We start from the raw sequence: 17,548 nt of genomic DNA on the forward strand, positions 1-17,548 counted from the left end.
AGGCCTCCCCCTTTTCACCCTATTAGCAGTTCATTATCAAAACACTGGCCCAGGAACTTCCCTGGTGGTCCAGTGGTTAAGACTCCGAGCTCCCAATGCAGGGGGCCCAGGTTCACTTCCCTGGTCAGGAACTAGATCCCGCATGGCGCAACAAAGATCCCGAGTACCCCAACTAAGATCCGAGGCAGCCAAATAAATAAATAAATATATAAATAAATAAATATTAAAAAGAAAAAACACTGGCAGAGAACTTGATGTCTCAATTGTAATCACCTGGGACAGTGGGAAAGTGGTTGTCCTTAAAACTTTATGCAAATTCTTCAACATCAACTTAAATACCCCCATATGGGCCCCTCTCAAAGTTGACGGGACGCTGAGGGATTTTCTGGTAAACTGCTGTGTTATTCCCTTTAACAGCCAAGGGGAAACTACAAATACAATTCATGGGGTTGTTCACACTGCCAGTAGTATTTACTGTTTGCCCTGGCTAAAACTTGACAAGATGTTTGAAAGGATTCAATAACTTTATGATCAGAAAATTGGAAGCTGATATTCAGAGCTTGATGTAATTTTTTTAGGCTCCTCCCCTAAGTCAAAATGAACTGTGTACCCAGAGAGAAAGAAACAGTCCAACAATAAGTGGAGGGGTCTGTCAATCCTTTTTGCCAATCCCCAAACCTCCCCTATTGTAATAGATCAGGACATTAGATATAGAACTGTCCTGCACAAAAGAAGGAAAACTTATAAAATCTGTTTGCATGTTTATATATTTGTATACATGTATATAAAGGTATCTAGATAGATATATAGAGAGATAAATAGGTAGATAGATATAGATATTAAATGTGAGATATTTTTCTACTTCTGGATGGTATTGCTAAAATTATTTTGTAAAAGAGCTCTATTTAGTTGGTTTGAAGGTCAGGCACTTTTAAAGATTGGGCATTCTAAATTCTCAGAAAAATAGAAACTAACCCAAATGCCTCATGTGATCTGGGATAATCTTCAGTAAATAAAAGCTAGTTTAAATTTGTTGGCTTAAATAAAACAGGCATGTCTTTAGAGTTTTTAGCATTAAATATAATACTTTTATTCTACCTAGGCTTACAAATTTGTCAACAAGAAAAATAACTCGGTATGATGAAATTTTCATAAGTAATCTAAACATAACTGCTAAGGGCAAGTAAATTAAATAAATGTAAGATAAAAGGTTTTTTAGGTGAACTTTTCAAATAAGTTTCCCAGATCTTTCCGGCAACCTGAAACTTTAGAATTTTGCTAAGTTAAATTAAATGATAGAAACTTATTGAATATATGGATCATTCCCTAGTAAGATAAAATATTGAATATTAATTACTGATCATAGGTTTATCTGCTTTTGAATTCCCACTGCAGAGAAACGAAGTGGATCTATTAGTAAACATGTTTTAAGCCACACCAAAAAGCATGTTTCTATAAACTATTAAAAGTATTTATAAATTTGCCAAGCCACAGAATGCTAATATTAAAGACAGTTCATGATTACTTGCTTCTTAGTTTTCACTAGAAATTAAAGATTTCTCAGGGCTAAAAATTCTAACATGTTATTGAAACTACTAGAAATAATAAGGGAAACAACTCTGTATGCAAGGAAAGAAGGATGTGTTTTGGGTAAGAAAAGGCATGAAGAATGAAGATGCATTTCTGTTAAGGGAAGTGAGAGTAATTTTGTCGAAACTAGAACTTCTGCTTATGAAGGACAAATTTACCTTCTGTAGTCAAGTGGGTTAAAATTTGGATTGCTACCAGAATGGTTCTGGAAATAGGCTTATTATGTAAAACTAAAGCTTAATTTTCTTTCATCTGCTGACAGAACAAGTTTTCTGGGATTGTTGATCTGCTCCTGATAAAAGATTGTAAAAGCTTTTTCTTTAAAAGTAATCTGCCTAGAAAGCAAAGATTTTGTGTTTTATCACAGTCATCTCCTGTGCTCTTTGTCATCAGGTCCTTGGTTACTTAGGAAAACTGAGTCTTCTTCATATTAAAAGAGCTAAAGTTTTGCTAACAGCTGTATAACCTTCTATATTTGCCTGTTAAAATTATTTTTGTCACTTTGGTTAAATAGATAACTAAGTAATGTTTCACAGTGACCTGTGATCCTATCTAGGCAGTGTTTTTAAACCTTTTTTTTTTTTTTTTCATATTTTTAACAAGCTTCCCCAAATCAAATTCTAAATGAAGTCTTTTTGACCTGGAAGAAACTTCGGGATTTTCCCACAGGACCCCTGGAACTTACCAAAATATTTGTTAAACTAATTAGGCTTATTTGATATGTTAAATTACATGAGAAGCATTGTCAAACAAGAAATAGTACTAAACCTTTTTTTAAAAAAATATTTATTTATTTGGCTGGGCCAGTTCTTAGTTGCGGCATTCGGGATCTTCATTGCCGTGTGTGGGATCTTCGTCATGGCGTGCGGGATCTTTAGTTGCGGCATGCAGGCTCTTAGTCGTGGCATGCAGGCTCTTAGGTGCGGCATGTGGGATCTAGTTCCCTGACCAGGGATCAAACCCGTGCCCCCTGCATTGGGAGTGCAGAGTCTTAACTGCTGGACCACCAGGGAAGTCCCCACTAAGCTTTTTTTATGTTGTGTTTGTACAGGTATGTAAGTGTTCCAGAAATTGTGTGAAATTCCTAGAAATCTGATAGGACCTGGTACAGTGATTATCACTTGTAATTCTAGTTATTATCTTAAAATGTTGTATGACATCCTCTGGGACCCCAATAGAAAATGGGCAACAAGTAAACGATCTTCTTACTGCTATTCTCTTACTTTCTGAAACTGCTGTCATCAAAATTAAGACTCACACTAAAAGGACTGAACCTGAGCATCAGGGAAATGTCCTGGATGGCTCTCGTGCAAAGGCAACAGCGACGGAATCTATAAAGATCGTAACACGTGTGGATGCAATCCGTTCTGCTTCCGCAAAACATCATCCCTCACTGCCAGACTTCTGCCATCCTGATGTCCTTGTAACATGGCAACAGTCTGCTCCTGAATCAGAGAAATTAAGGTGGGTAAACAATGGCTGTAAACTAAATGGTCAGGGCTCTTGGAAACCCAAGACGGCTGCCTGGTTCTTCCTGGAACCCTGGCAAATCCCTTTGTTTTTTGTGTTTACATTCCTTCACCCACCATAGTACATTTAAGATGACTCAAATTATGAATCACCATTGGTGGGGAGACGTCTACAAAACTGCAAAAACAGACTACCAACAATTCTGATCTGCCAGGTCCATAATCCTGGAAAAATTATTCTTGCTCCTGGAGCCCTGAGACCCTTGAACACCTGCAGCTGGACTTCATTCAACTGCCACCTGGCCTGGCTCCACCCTAGAAGTAATTTCAATGAAATCCCAAATGCCACTGTGTGTTTAAAGTGTTCCAAGGGCCTGTTTTATAAAGTGAGGGTACTAAGCCCACCTAACCTTGTTCTTTGCTTCAATCTAACCCAACCCTGGGATGGGAAAATGAGGTCTCTCGAGTATCTATATAAGAAACTCTGTGGGGCAGCCAATGTAATCAGGCCATTTGTAGGCTTACCGACATACCCATGTATTTAGACAGCCTTTCAATATATAATAATACAGTATATGAGCCTTGGTTGAATGATGCTAATGCCTCTGTAACAATGAACGGGTCCACAGATACTGTCACTTATGCAGGAGCCTTATGCACACCTCCTGGCTACATCTTTGTATGTGAAAGTTTTGGTTTAGAACCATCTTTATGGTTCTGTGTAAAGATGGTTTTGTTATGTTGTTTTAAATTCTGTTCTGCATACTTGTTAAGTTTTCTACCTCCTGATTGTTGAACCTTAGTGAAAATGATGTGCTTAATGAGGTGATGCTAGCTCAGCACTTTGAGATGATTTCCAACGCTTACAACCTTGACAAAATACAGATTTGGGATAAGAAATGCCTGCGAGTTCTCCCTACTACTGTCTCTTGTTACTCAAATGTGGCCTCAGGCAGTTTCTGGTCCGTGCACTTTCCCTCCAGTGTGGGACATGACACCCAGAAAAGGTCTTTCCTGGCACCGAGGAGCGAAGGCTGAATTTGGAAAGCCTGTCTCTGGATCAGCGATGCTTTTGGAGAAATATCTTGATCAAAAGGCAGTAACTGAAAATTAATAAAAGGAAACCTCAACTAAAACTGGAGTTGGGAGGGCCTGGAGAGGGAGCTCTTATGCCCTCTGGTAACTGACTCTGGTCAATTACCCCAAAGTGTCAATCACAAACCCCAATGAGAAGCCACTGTCACTTGAACTGACTTTCCTCCAATGAACTTTCATTTTTTCGATGATTTCCTTGTCCCACCCTCCTTTCTACAAATGCCTTCCATTTTGTACAACCCCTCAGAGTATGTCTCTGCTAGATGAGATGCTGCTTGACTCATGAATCTTGTAATGATGCCAATTAGATCTTCATTTACTCAGCTGAACTTAACACCTTTTACAACATCTTTGCATACCCAGTGACCCAGTGCTATAATCATAGCAAATCTGAAAACATGTGAAAAAAAGTTACAACTACACAGGTAAAAGTTCCTCAAAATTAACCTTGTTTCTAAAAAATCAGTGACCGAATTTGTATTTCTTTTTCGGGGGCAGGGGTGGTCATAGACCATTTAAGATGCTGCTCTGTGTTCTGTTTAAAGTGTCACTACACTTCCAAGGTTCAATATAATTTCTTAAAAAATTAGTTTGCTTTTTAATTATTTGTGGTACCTCAGAGCTTTCTGCTTCCTCCCTACTCACAGCACTGCATTAGGAGATCGGTGTTAAAACCTCACTGATCAACATTATGCTCTCACTTCTTCTTTGGATGAAGGGAATCCGTTGGAACGCTTAGGGGAGGACCCCAAAGTTACCAGAGGGAAAACTGCAAATGCATCTTCGTGCTGATTTTGCACAATGTGGGATCATAAACACTTCTTTTCAGACGTGAGAAAACTCAGGCCCAGAGGGGAAGCAATCTTCTCAAGCAAGTTTCCAAATCCCTGCCCTCCTAAGAAACGCTTTAGACTGGATGTTCTCACTGGATGCAGTCCTTCTCGCCCACTTAAACCCAAGCACCCGCGTTCCCAAGACTTCTTTATTCTTTTTGCTCCCTTCATCAGACAGCAGGGGACGCCGACCTTTTCTCTGGATGTTCCGCCCCAGCTACTGGAGCCAAGTGCTGCCAGGTCAGTGGGCCACCATCAGGGGGTCTTCCCAGTGCCTTGGCCTCACACCTCAAGCCCAGAGAAGAGTCTGGAAAACTAGCTGAGGGAGGGGTGGGGGAAGCTGCCCTCGCACTGTCGCAGGGCTTGGCAGGACACGCAGCCATGGTGAGCATGCCAAGGTCCGTGGAGAAATGCTTTTTCCAGTCCGAAGTGGCTCCTTTAGGGTCCCAGCAGACCCCGACCCCGTTCAGCCCCCATCCCCCCTCCCCCCTCCACAGCGCCCGGGGTGCTGCGCCAGGCTCGGCTGGGGCCGAGCTCGGAGCCCCACCCTCGCTGACTCCTGCCCGCGCCCCTCCCGTGAACCCGGCCCAGGGCTTACCGAGGCCGGGCGCAGGGGTGGGCGGCTCCATCGGAGCGGCGGGGGGAGGGGGAAAGGAGGAAGGGCGGCACGGAGGCGGCCCTTCCGGCCCACAATGGTTGTCATGGCGACCGCGGGCCGCCCCAAGCCAAGAGTAGCCTAAAGGGCGTCCGCCCAGGGCCCAGAAGGACCAGGCACCGAGCGAAACTTCAACAATCTTTTATTACCAAACTCTCGCAGGGTTAACCCTTTAACCCAGCTAACAGCAAAACAGCGCTCTAACGGGATCTGGAATGGAGGTGCACACCTAATAAAGATTGCCTCTTAAAAAAAGGATTTAAAAAAATGTATATATACACATCTGCGTTAAGTATCTTTTTAAAAAAAGCAAAATTCTCCAGTGTTGCAAAAAAAAAATCCCAAAGTGATTTCAATCTAACCCCACCCCCTACCCCACCCCCACACGAAAAAACAACATTGGCAGTATATGCTGGCTCAAACCCAACGCGGGGTGCAGCTAGGAAAAAAGCATTTCTTTCCTCTTAAAAAAAAACAACAAAAACCTTTCTCCTCCTTCCTGTTCAACCTCCACAGCTTATTCCTAGAAACACCCAAAGAATTACATAACTAATTGCATTAGAGTAGACCCAGTTCACTTTCCCCAGCCTCCAGACGTGAAAGTTCACACCAAGGATGGTTCCTTAGCAATTTTCGCCAGTACTGCAGTCAGGAACTCGATCCCTAATTTCTGGGAACTTACAAAACGTCCTCAGGCTTCCTGAGGGCTCCGTGAAAGATCACGGGCCAGTGTACCTGACCAAGACTGGAATGCCAGGCTGGGTAAAGAAAGAGGGCCTTTCCAAATAAAAAACACCCAACACCACAAAACCTAAAGTCTAACCTACCAGGTAAAAACAAGTAGCAGCTGGCTGTACCAAAAAGGTGCTTATCTCCCTGCTTTGACCATGAAAGTAATAACAAAGGGGAACACAGTCCAGACTATTTGACCTCATCTCCCTTCCAAGAACCTTGACCCACAGACAGCATATTCCAGGCCAGAGGTCCCAGGGTGATTTTGGGGTTTCTGGCCGGGGAAAGCTGCTGCCAGGCTGCCTGGCTCACTGCTGCTCCGCGGAAAATGTGTGCCCTCGTGCAGGGTGCTGAAGAATTAGGAGGGAAATTGTTTTTTGACTTTGACTTCGTAAATGACAGATACTTCAATCACAGCTTCCAGAAAACCACTCAAAGACCCCTGACCCCCAAGGGCCAAGGTCACAGATCCTTCCAGTTGATGGGCTCTTTGCCAGACTTCTGCAGCAGCTCGTTGGTTTTAGAGAAATGCCTGCATCCGAAGAACCCCCTGTACACCGAAAACGGCGAGGGATGAGCGGTCTGCAGCACGTGGTGCCGCTTCTGAAAGAGGAGGAGACGGGGAGTGAGATTGTGGGGACACTCTCAGGACTTCTAAAAAGAACCACTCTGGCTGTGGCGCTTTCTGTCAGCTCTGGCGCTCCCCTGTGACCGCTCTAAATTCGCCTGCTTTCCTCATGGTGTTGGTTTACTTGCAGCGTCCACACAGGTCCGTGCGTTCATCCTCCACTGGTTGGTAGAGCCGCTACCTGGGCTAGGCTCTAAGGATGCAGAGCACCCGTCTCTGCCCTCCACTGGGCACTCTCGATAGGACTCGTAGGTGCCCTTGTCCTATGACCCAGCAGTCCCACTGCTGAGTGGGACTGCTAGGTCTCCCACTGCTGAGACTGTATTTGGTAAAGGATGCCACGATGCACACATCTCCATAAAGATGCAGGCATGAGGAGGTGCACGGCTCCTATCAGGTAAAACCTACCATAAATCCAGTGTTATGCAACAGATTACAAATATTTTTCTAAAGTTCTGGCAACGCAACACCACATAGCTACTAGAAGAACAAGATCAAGCTACATATGCTGACACAGGGAGACCTCTAAAATATGTCAAGTGGAAAAAAAAAAAGCAAGAAAAAGTGATAAATGCATTAAATAAAAAAAAAATTCTTTGGTAGGGGGGATAAGACCCAAGACACTATTTATAGTAGTTCCTTTAGGTGAAAGATTGTACCTTTCTATGCTGTTTGCATTATCTCACCACCAAAATAGAATACTTAAAATTTTTTAAAATGTCAACTGTAGTTAACTTAGCAGGAAGATTCTGGACCATTTTTGTTTTCTTCATTCTTTCCTGTATTTAAATAAAAATCACCCAACAGGGCTTCCCTGGTGGCGCAGTGGTTAAGAATCTACCTGCCAATGCAAAGGACACAGGTTCGAGCCCTGGTCCAGGAAGATCCCACATGCCATGGAGCAGCTAAGCCCGAGCGCCACAACTATTGAGCCTGTGCTCTAGAGCCCGCAAGCCACAACTAGAGAAAACCCGCGCGCAGCAATGAAGACCCAATGCAGCCAAAAATAAATAAAAAAAAAAAAAAAAAAAAAAATCACCCAACAAATAATTGTCTTCCAAGATACCCCTGCCTTCAAGGAGCTGGGCTGAGGAGGGGCCATCAGTGAAGCCGGGCAGCGCAGTATGGGTCAGGGCATGGAACCTGGGTTCCTTCAGGTCCTGGCCCTGCCACTCAGCAGTGGCGCAGCCCCAGAGAAGTCGCTGACCCTCCCTAGGCCGCAGATCACTTTTCACCTGTGGACTGGAAGTTAACAGCAGCGCCTGCTCAGGAAGATCCCGTGAAGAACAAAAGATGGGTCATGCGCGCAGAGCATCCTGGGAAGGGATGCAGGCTGGGTGCTCAGCACAGGGTACAGCATGTGGGGCAGGCCCCTGAACACGTGAGCTGTGTGCATTATAAAGGACCAGTCAGCCAGCCTCCAGGGAAGGAAAAGACCTCTACATGCTGGATGGAGGAAGGATGTTCAAAGGCAGGCAGGGGAGTGGGGGGCGGGGAGAAGTCCAGGTGGTTCAGGGGGCCTGGAGTTCACAGAGGGTGAGAGGCAGGCCGGGGCCGTGCCCAGACCCCAGCTCATAAGCCCAGGTCAAGGCCTTCCAAGGAGAAGGCATCTGAACCCTCTGCTCTGGGCAAGATGAGATGGGGCTGACCTGAGGCTAAGTTGGGCAGGTGGGGGGGGTGCTGAGAGAAGAAAGGCTGTGTATGACTGGTTGCAGGAGGTGGGGATAGATACAAAGGGTGGAGGAGGGAAAGAAAGGGAGGGGTCAAGAATGATATGTGATTTCTGGTTGGGCAACTGGGTAGACAGCGGTCCTTTTTATCCTTGGGCATCCAGAGGCCCAAGTTTAGTGAGGGATGGATGAGGAAAGGAGAATTGGAAAATGTTGCATTTGATGTGCTTCCAGGTCCCTAGTAAGGAAGCAGCTGAATATATAGATCTAGTGCTTAGGAGACACCCCGGGTTAGAGATGTGCAACTCGGTTTTTAATGGTCAATCTACCAGTTTTTTTTTTTTTGGCTGCGCCATGCAGCATGCAGGATCCTAGTTCCCCAACCAGGGATCGAACCCAGGCCCTCTGCAATGGAAGCGCGGAGTCCCAACCGCTGGACCGCCAGGGAAGTCTGGTTTTTAATGGTCAAGCTACTTTAACAACTGTTTACTTTCAAACTGAACCATTATTAAGATTACAGATATACTGAGTAAGGGCGCTTCTGACCACAAACCTCCCTAAGACACAGACTGGAAATCACTCCCATACACACTTCACTACCGAGATAATCAGATCTTAGCAGTTAGTTCATTCATGCCAGGTTTTATTCCTACTATTCCCTTCCCGAAAAGAAAAACACCTGAAAACATCCTGTTCATTCACACAGAACCTTTATAGAGAAAGCAGCTCTTCCATCTGACCTACACGCCCCCTTGCCGTTTGCAGCCATGTGTATAAAGACACTGGAAGGAGACGTCAGACGGTAAAACCCAGTGCTTACCCCAGGCCAAGAAGAATCGAACGGATGGGGACTAGGAGGGGAGACCTTAATATCCTTTATTTTCTAACCATGTGAATCTACTACCTTAAAAAAGGAAAAAAGGCCTAAATTACGAAATAAAGGTAGAACTCCACTAGAGAGAAAATGGAGGCGATAACTGACATGTGAGTCAAGTCTCTAGAGCTGATGGCTGGCCTGGAACCCTGCCACCCTCGCCCGTGGGCTGGGCAGGCCTCCCCACAGGCCCACCCAGGTGAGCGGGCTGCTCGGATCAGACGCCGAAGCTCCATTCACCGCAAGTGGACAGGTGACCTCGCCTCCCTGAGCCCCAGTACAAAGCGGGGACAGCGTATCCCTCCCACCCCCAACAGCCTTTGCAGAGGTCAGGAGAGATGCTGTGGGAAAAGTGCTGGACTTGCTCCTGACACCCGTTTGCACATCTCTGATACACCATAAACTAGTGCCATGTCGCCTCGGTTCATCCCTTTACCTCACTTATGACGTGTGTATGCTATGATTTCTCCCCCCACCCTCACCGCCCAATTCAGTGCCTCCCAGTGGCCCAAGCTAAGTACTCCTCCTTGCCGTCCCCCTCCCTCCCTCCCAGCCCCACGCCCCCTCCTCCCCTTGCCGGTCTCCTTCACACCAGCATCACCTCCAGTGCGGTCCCAGGCACCCCAAAGGGAAATGCCAGTGCTCAGCACAGAGGGGAGGCAGAATTAGGATGGTTTTAGGACTGGGTTTAAGGGGATGAGGGAGGGCATTCAAGGATGACTTCCGGTTTTTAATCTCAGCAACCAAGTATACACAGGTGGGTCGGGGAAGGATGCGGTGGGGCGGGCAGAAACTGAAGAGCTGGGTTGGTGTCGGGGACCAGCAACCAGGGCCCAGGTTTAATAATCATCGCTGATGGTGTTTTCATGGGGGGAGGTTAAATTTGCGATTAAGTGGAACTCTTCATGTTTTCCATATACCCTCGAACTTGTTGAAAGCAAGAGACTTACCTCGCTCATCATTTACTGCATCGGTTGTTAACATGAATGGAACCTGGGGACCTGTGTATCTTTCTGTGTATGCAGCAAGTTTATGCCAGTGTTACCAACTGCATCTAAGCAGAAGCTGGCCAGCTGTTCTCCTCATACACAACTAATCATTTCGTCTGAGTTCTGTTCAATTTTGTTTCCTTTTTTTTTTGGCTGTGCTGTGTGGCATGCAGGATCTTAGTTCCCTGACCAGGGATGGAACCTGTGCCCCTGTGTTGGGAGCACGGAGTCTTAACCCCTGGACCGCCAGGGAAGTCCCTGAATTCTGTTCAATTTTCGATGGGAAACCTAATCCTAATTATCACAGTTTTAAGGGAAAATAAGCTTCATTTTATGACATGGATTTTCTAGGACCACATAAAGAGATTCCTAGAATTCTCTAACCTGTTTAAAAAAAAACTGTTAAAAAAAAAAAAAAAAAAAACCAACCCCAAAACATACCCTATCAATGGCACTGCCTTTCTTCTGAGCGTAAGAGCCCCAGAGCAGGAAGACAAGGCCGTTCGAGTTCTGATTGAGCCAGGACACGACAGCATCGGTGAACTGCTCCCAACCTCTCTCTTTATGAGAATTGGCCTGATGCGCCCGGACGGTGAGGACGGCGTTGAGCAGGAGAACACCTGCGAGCACACAGCGAAGAAGCAGGTTCAAGGGAGGCTGAAACATGGAATCTAAAATTCGACACAAGTGAACATATCTACGAAACAGAAACAGACTCACAGATAACAGAGAACGGACTTGTGCTTGTCACGGGGGGGATGAGGGAGGGATGGACTGGAAGTTTGGGGTTAACAGATGCAAACTATTACATACAGGATGTACAGCACAGGGAACCCTTCAATATCCTGTGATAAACCATAATGAAAACGAATATGTATACGTATAACAGAATCACTTTGCTGCACAGCAGAAATTAACATTGTAAATCAACTATACTTCAATAAAATTAAAAAAAAAAAAATAAGGGGGAGGCTGAAACGAGTTGGCCTAAACACCCAATAATGGGCTCAAAGCATGACGAAACCACCCCAAGATGGAAGCTGGTGCAGCCACCTGAAATCAGGTGGTGGAGAAAGCATTAGGACATGACCAGCTGGTGCCTCTGTGCGAGATTCATTTTCACCTCTGCACTTTCAAGACCGAACTTCTGAGTTTGCAACAGTGACCGTGCATTATATCCATCATCAGAAAGAATTGTTTAAAAAAATATACCCTAAAAAAATATATATATATACCCTAACTGATATGAAATAACCCTGGAAAGTAACACAAGGAGGCCAAGACGTTTCACTGAAACAAAAATCTCACTGCAAGAAAAGAGTAAATATTCTTTCCTTATCCTGATTGTAGTTTGTTAAAAAAGGAGAAAGAAGTCACACAGATAGGTATTAAACACACACAACATAACCCGTGTGTCGAAATGAGAAAACTTGAGGCCACCTTCTGAATGGTCGAAGTTGAGTGGCTCAACGTAAAATATGAATGACGAGGAACCAACTTTTCCCTTTCATGCTATGATTAAAACATGAAAAACACTGGCTGCAGGATAAAAGCGAGATACATTTTTTTCCCACTAGATTACTGGTTTATTACAAAGGATATTAAAGGATGCAGTCAAGTCAGATGAAGAGTTGCAAAGGGCAAGATAGAGGGAAAGGGCACGTGGCTTCCATGCCCTCTCTCAGCTTGCCTCTCTCTCCAATCTCCATGCGTGCACCCACCCAGAAGCTCTCCAAATGTCATCCTTTGGGGGTTTTATGGAGGCTTCATTACATAAGCATGATTGATTAAATCACTGGCCACTGGCAATGGATTCAACTTCCAGCCCACCTCCTCTCCCTGGATATCAGGGGGTGGTGAGATACATTCTTTGACTTACATAAACTTAGCCATTTTATTAGAGCTCTCTGGTTCTTCACGGGTATCTTTTAAAAATATAAGCAAGCCAGACAGAAAAGACAGTTGAAATCCATCCAAAACACATCTAGCAGTGGCTGGTTTACCTTGCCTGGCCCATCCGGATAAATCTCCATGACCAGGATGAACAAAACCATCTATGTCTGTAGACAGTTCTTTATAAATGTTTTCCAAACTGAAAGCAAGCCAGAAGAAAAACAAACAAAAAAAACAGAATCTTAAGCACAATTCGGAAAGTTCAGGACCCTCCAGCGCACACGCAAGTTACAGTCTGCAAAGCCAGCCCTCAGGGCGGACAACAGGACGCACTGCACTGATTCATGGGAAACACTGCCCTTCCTTTAGACAGGCACACCTGCCAAACGCCTTTACTTCGGTCAGTGCTTGGGTTTAAGGAAGAGAACTTTGGAAAACCTAAGCAAATTAGCCCAGGAGTTACCACCCCACTCCCAAGTGATGGATTTAGTTTATACCTTTAATATTCATTATATTTGTAAATGATATGTAAAATCCTCTAAAGCAGGGGTTCTTAACCAGGGGTGATGGGGCCCCACAAGGGACTGCTGGAAACGTCTGAAGACATTTTTCATTGTCATAAATGGGGGTGGGGCGTGCTGCTGGCATCTCGAGGCCAGGGGTGCTGCTAAACATGCTACCACGCACACGGCAGCCCCCCGACCACAAAGACCCAGCCCCACATGTCAGTAGCGCAGAAACTGAGAAATCCTGCTCCAAAGGCTAGTGACGGTCCCACAAACAGGTGCACCTGTAATTTGAAAGTAATCACGATTGGAGCTGAGCCACCTGTAAAGCCTGCGTACCTGGGTGGGGGTGGCACGGGCCTTTGAACACTAAAGCAGAGCCCATGAGCTTGATTGGGTCCGTGATATGGATCCTGTCCCAGGATGACAACCTTCACCTGTGAACACCAGATGGCGAGGATCAAACACTATAGTACAGGCAGTCTGAACGGACACCTGGCTGGCTGATAACTTATACAAAGGGGCACTACGAGGACAAGGGCAGGACCCCCTCCCGGCCCAACTAAGAGCCCCCAGAAGGGAGCAGGTGACTTGGCACCATCACTTTGCATTACCCAGTTATCCTTCCCTCAGTCACCTGCCGCAGTGCCCCCTCCCTTCTCTGACCCATGTGTTTGAAACAAGGTGGGGGTCAACTTTGCTTTCATCCCCTTCATTTTTCAAATTACAAAAGGAAATACGCCCTTGTCACAAGTACGACCATCCAGAAACATATCAAGATCTCCGGGTCATCCCTACCCCGTCCTGATTCAACCATTTATAATCACCTATTGATATATAATTAGGGTCATTGTACTCATCACCCTACATTTTTGTGTTTCTCACATCATACACTGTGGGCCTCCTTTAAGTCAACAGAGCTCAGTTGTTGATGGGCAGTCAGCTGGTTTCCCAGTTTTTTCTCTTAAAAAAATAACGCAGTAAACATCCTACTACATGTATCTTTACATACTGCTGCTTTCATTTCTATGGAATAGATTCAGAAGAGTGGAGTTGTTGGTCACAGTGTAAGTGTATTTAAAATTTTCATCGACATATGCCAAATTGCTTTTCCACGAGTTGAAGAAACTCCAGTGTCCCACCAGCAGCATATGAAGGAGCCTGTTCCCCTGGACCGGTACACTGCGGAGATACTGTGGGTTTAGCTCCAGACTGTCTCATTAAGCGAACATCGCAATAAAACAAAGTGACGTCAATTTTTTGGTTTTCTAGTGCATACACGATATGGTAATCTATTAAGTGTGCAATTGCATGTCAAAAAAAAGTACATTATCTTAATTAGAAAGTACTTTATTGCTAAAAAATGCTAACCATCATTTGACAATGAAAGGTTGCCACAAAACTTCAATTTGAAAAAATCGCAGGATCTGCAAAGCGCAGTAAAACAAGGTCTGCCTGTGTCCTCTTAAGGGATGGAACCAGAGGAGAATGAGGTCACTGTCACAGTCAGTGGTGTTAAAATACTACTAGGCCTTTTGATCGGGTGCCCGCCCACCCACCTCTCTTCATTCCCACACTTGTGCCGTGTTCCTTCTTAAGACTCTCCTTCCGTAGCCAACATACACTTTATCCTTCAAAATCCAGCTTCAGACGTTCCCAAAATCAGGCAGCTTTCATGGGCCACTCCATTCCTCCAGTTGGTATTCACACTGCCCCTGGCATATTCCCCATCATGAAGCAACCTGTCCGAGAGGGGAAGCTTTCCGGTTCTGGTCCTGGATAAGGACCTCAGAGGAGCCAGGTAACATCCCCGACCCTCCACATGCTCATCGGCAAAGAAGCCCCACCAGGCCAACTGATCTTCAGAAGTTTCATGCACTTTTCTTAGTCTTTCTTTACAGTTTTGCTCATTGGTACTCAAAACAGGACATACTTCAAACAAGGGGCAAACTAGTACTGAATTTAATAGGACTTGTTTTTTTTTAACTTTATAAACAAGGAGGTACGTTCGAAGTGCTTGCTCTAAAATGAAAATTGTGAAGTCTGCTAAGTATTAGGAGTGTCAGCCTTATCACGATGGCTTCTTCAACAATTTCACTTCTCTTTGATTTAACAGGTACTTACTAAATCACGGGATTCCTGCACTCAGCTTACAAAATCAGTAAGGCAAAAGGAGAACAAAAAAATGGAACACCTCCAATGCAAGCAGATACTAAAAACCCACATCACAAAGGAAACCCACATCACAAATATAGTGGGGGACAGGCCTCCTTCCGGGAGGTGCCAGAGATGCACCTAGTTGGTTTTCAAAAGACAGAAGTGAGGAGAGGGTCACCGCCCTGTCCAGCTCCAAAGGAGGAGAATGGAAGGTGGAGGTGAGGCTGGGAAGCAGGAGGTGGCCGTATTCACCCTCAGCTTCCATAGTTTGCACCGTGGCGCCACAAACAAGCTTCTGACAGAGAGCAGCCATTGTATACATTGAACCAAAGCAAAGGAATGTGTTAACAGGAGATGTGTTCAGGCCAGAAGTCAAGAGTTTGAAAGCATCAACCGTAAAGGATGGTGTGGTCAGACAGAAAGAACACTGAGCTGCAAGTCAAGGTGGGACCACCGACAACCACTTGAAAAAGACTTAACTGCTTCGTGCCTCAGTTTCCTCACCACACTTTACCTCTCACGGGCATAGGGTCGGTTTAAGGATAAAATAAAATACAAGTGAGAGCATACAGACCCACGGTTTACGTACGTACTTTTCTTCTTTTGCTATATGAACGGCACACAGTAAAAGTTAAACAGGGTACATATAGGCTAAAATACAGCCCGCCAAACCTCACAGTTTCAGTATTTTATTTATTACTGAATTATGGACAGTGGCTTAACTCCAGTGTCCCTAATTTAAAAATACCATTTGAGTCCTACTCCCCTTTTAGTAAAATTCATCCACAGCTTGTACTTACATCTCTTATGTCACACATTTGGGTCCATGTGAAGACTTGCTGCGGGGGTGGGTAAACAGTGTAATGTTTTCTTTCTTCTGCAACAAATCCCATAAGCTGATGGAAAGATAAACTAGATTTACAATCAGATTCTCACTGGAAAGCATACGAATTCAATGAGAAAGCTTCTAATGCAAGCTACTGGAAGAGCTCTTAGCTAGCTCTTTGCCAAGTTTTATATCCAAATTCTGCGTAAAAATCAAAACAGTTCCCCTCCCGACATTTTAATTCCCTTCCCCTTTCTTTGGGCTGGGTCAAAGTTGATTGGCCTGGCAGCCTTGACTTCCTGCGGGTGCCAACCCCTCCCTCTTTTTTTTAAAGGGCAGGTTTCATTCAGTCGGGTTTGTGGTTTTACCAGGCCTCTCTTTCCTAGAGAGCAGACTAAACAAACGGGTTAAAAGAAGCTATGATATCACCTCATAGTCTTTTAAAAACCTTAAACTGGGCAGATTCAAAACATCATGGCTGTATGTTGAAGGAGGGAAAAGTAGGAGCTCACGAAAGCAATATCCTATAAACGTGGGCTTGGCCTGCTATATTTACAAGTGCCCGCAGTCTCCAACTTTACCTTAATAAAATATGGTTTCCCGAACTCCCCGCTGAGGTGCTTCTTCCAACTCTCACCAAAACCTACAGGCACATTGCGCGCTGCGAGTCTGAGCAGCGCGGCGGCCTTGTTCCTCTGGATACGGACCAACTGCTCGGGGCTCAGTGGCGACGAGGGCGGCGTGCCGGGCTCCTCCTGCCCGGCCCGGATCTTCTTGGCGGAGCTGGCCTGCAAGTGGTCCCCGCAGAAACGGGTCACGAGCTGCAGCGGGCCTCTCCCGGGAGCCCGCAGCTTCCGTCCCCAACCCAACAGCCCAGGGTAGAGGACACCCATTCTTGGGGTTTCAGCCCCGCTCGGCAGGTCCGTACAAAACCGGACTCTGGAAACCCAGGGCTGATCCCAGTCCGGCACTAACAGGCCGCTGCCCCAAATTTCGAGTTTGGTACCAAAACAGGGCAGGAAAAAGGTCTGTGAGCAAGGCCCGCAGCGTCTCGCTAGGGGTTCGCGGAGAAGGGGCCCAGCACCCAGGGCCCCGCCCCGCGGGTCCCGCCACTAGCGTCCCCACGTGGTCTTTTCGCGGCAAAAACCCTCCCCTCCAGGACCCACCCCCTCCCTCCTCTGATTGGAGGGTAGGCTGGCCCCCTCGCCTCTGATTGGCGCCGTGGGTCCCGAGGTTCGCCTCCATTGGCTGACCCCTCAGCATGGCCGCCGATGGGGCGCCACGGCGGGTGTTTTGAACACGTGGAGGCCCCAGTTTACCCAGTCAGCCGCATGTTCCTGCAACCCCTCGGTCGCGCGGGGTCCGCCGCCCTCCGCGCCCTCTTCGCCCTCTTCGCCCTCCTCACCCTCCCTTCCCCCTGACCCCCGGCCCCATGAGCGGTCCCCGCCGCGCCTTACCGCCGCATCCCCGCTCTCAGCTACCGCCGCCACGCCGTTCCACTGCTCGGCCGGCTCGGAGCTGCAGGCACGTCGCTTCCTGGCGGGGCTCGGGGTGAAGAAGGAGTAGAGGGTCTTCTGGCCAATCATCCTGGAGCCGAGGAGGGAACGAACGCGCGCTGCCTGGGGACCCGC

General features: G+C 46.2%; 1 protein-coding gene across 10 annotated transcripts in view; it reads right to left on the minus strand.

The window, feature by feature from the left end:
• The window catches only part of LOC132347410 (acetyl-CoA carboxylase 2), a 142,516-nt gene extending 125,482 nt beyond the window's left edge, over positions 1-17,034 (minus strand). For 3 of the 10 annotated variants that reach the window (XM_059893853.1, XM_059893852.1, XM_059893851.1), the window contains exons 1-3: positions 16,499-17,030; positions 15,892-15,987; positions 10,977-11,155 (exon numbers count right to left, since the gene is read on the minus strand). In XM_059893853.1, coding sequence (XP_059749836.1) covers positions 10,977-11,155; positions 15,892-15,987; positions 16,499-16,810 — 587 coding nt within the window. In that variant the 5' untranslated portion in view covers positions 16,811-17,030. Of the gene's footprint in view, positions 1-5,767; positions 6,978-10,976; positions 11,156-12,538; positions 12,628-13,273; positions 13,372-15,891; positions 15,988-16,498 lie in introns of those variants that run through there. The other 7 variants (XM_059893864.1, XM_059893865.1, XM_059893866.1 and 4 more) reach the window with 5 other exon arrangements.
• Positions 17,035-17,548: the final 514 nt, after the last annotated feature.

Source organism: Balaenoptera ricei, chromosome 14 (genome assembly GCF_028023285.1).
Source record: "Balaenoptera ricei isolate mBalRic1 chromosome 14, mBalRic1.hap2, whole genome shotgun sequence".
NCBI classification, from domain to species: domain Eukaryota; kingdom Metazoa; phylum Chordata; class Mammalia; order Artiodactyla; family Balaenopteridae; genus Balaenoptera; species Balaenoptera ricei.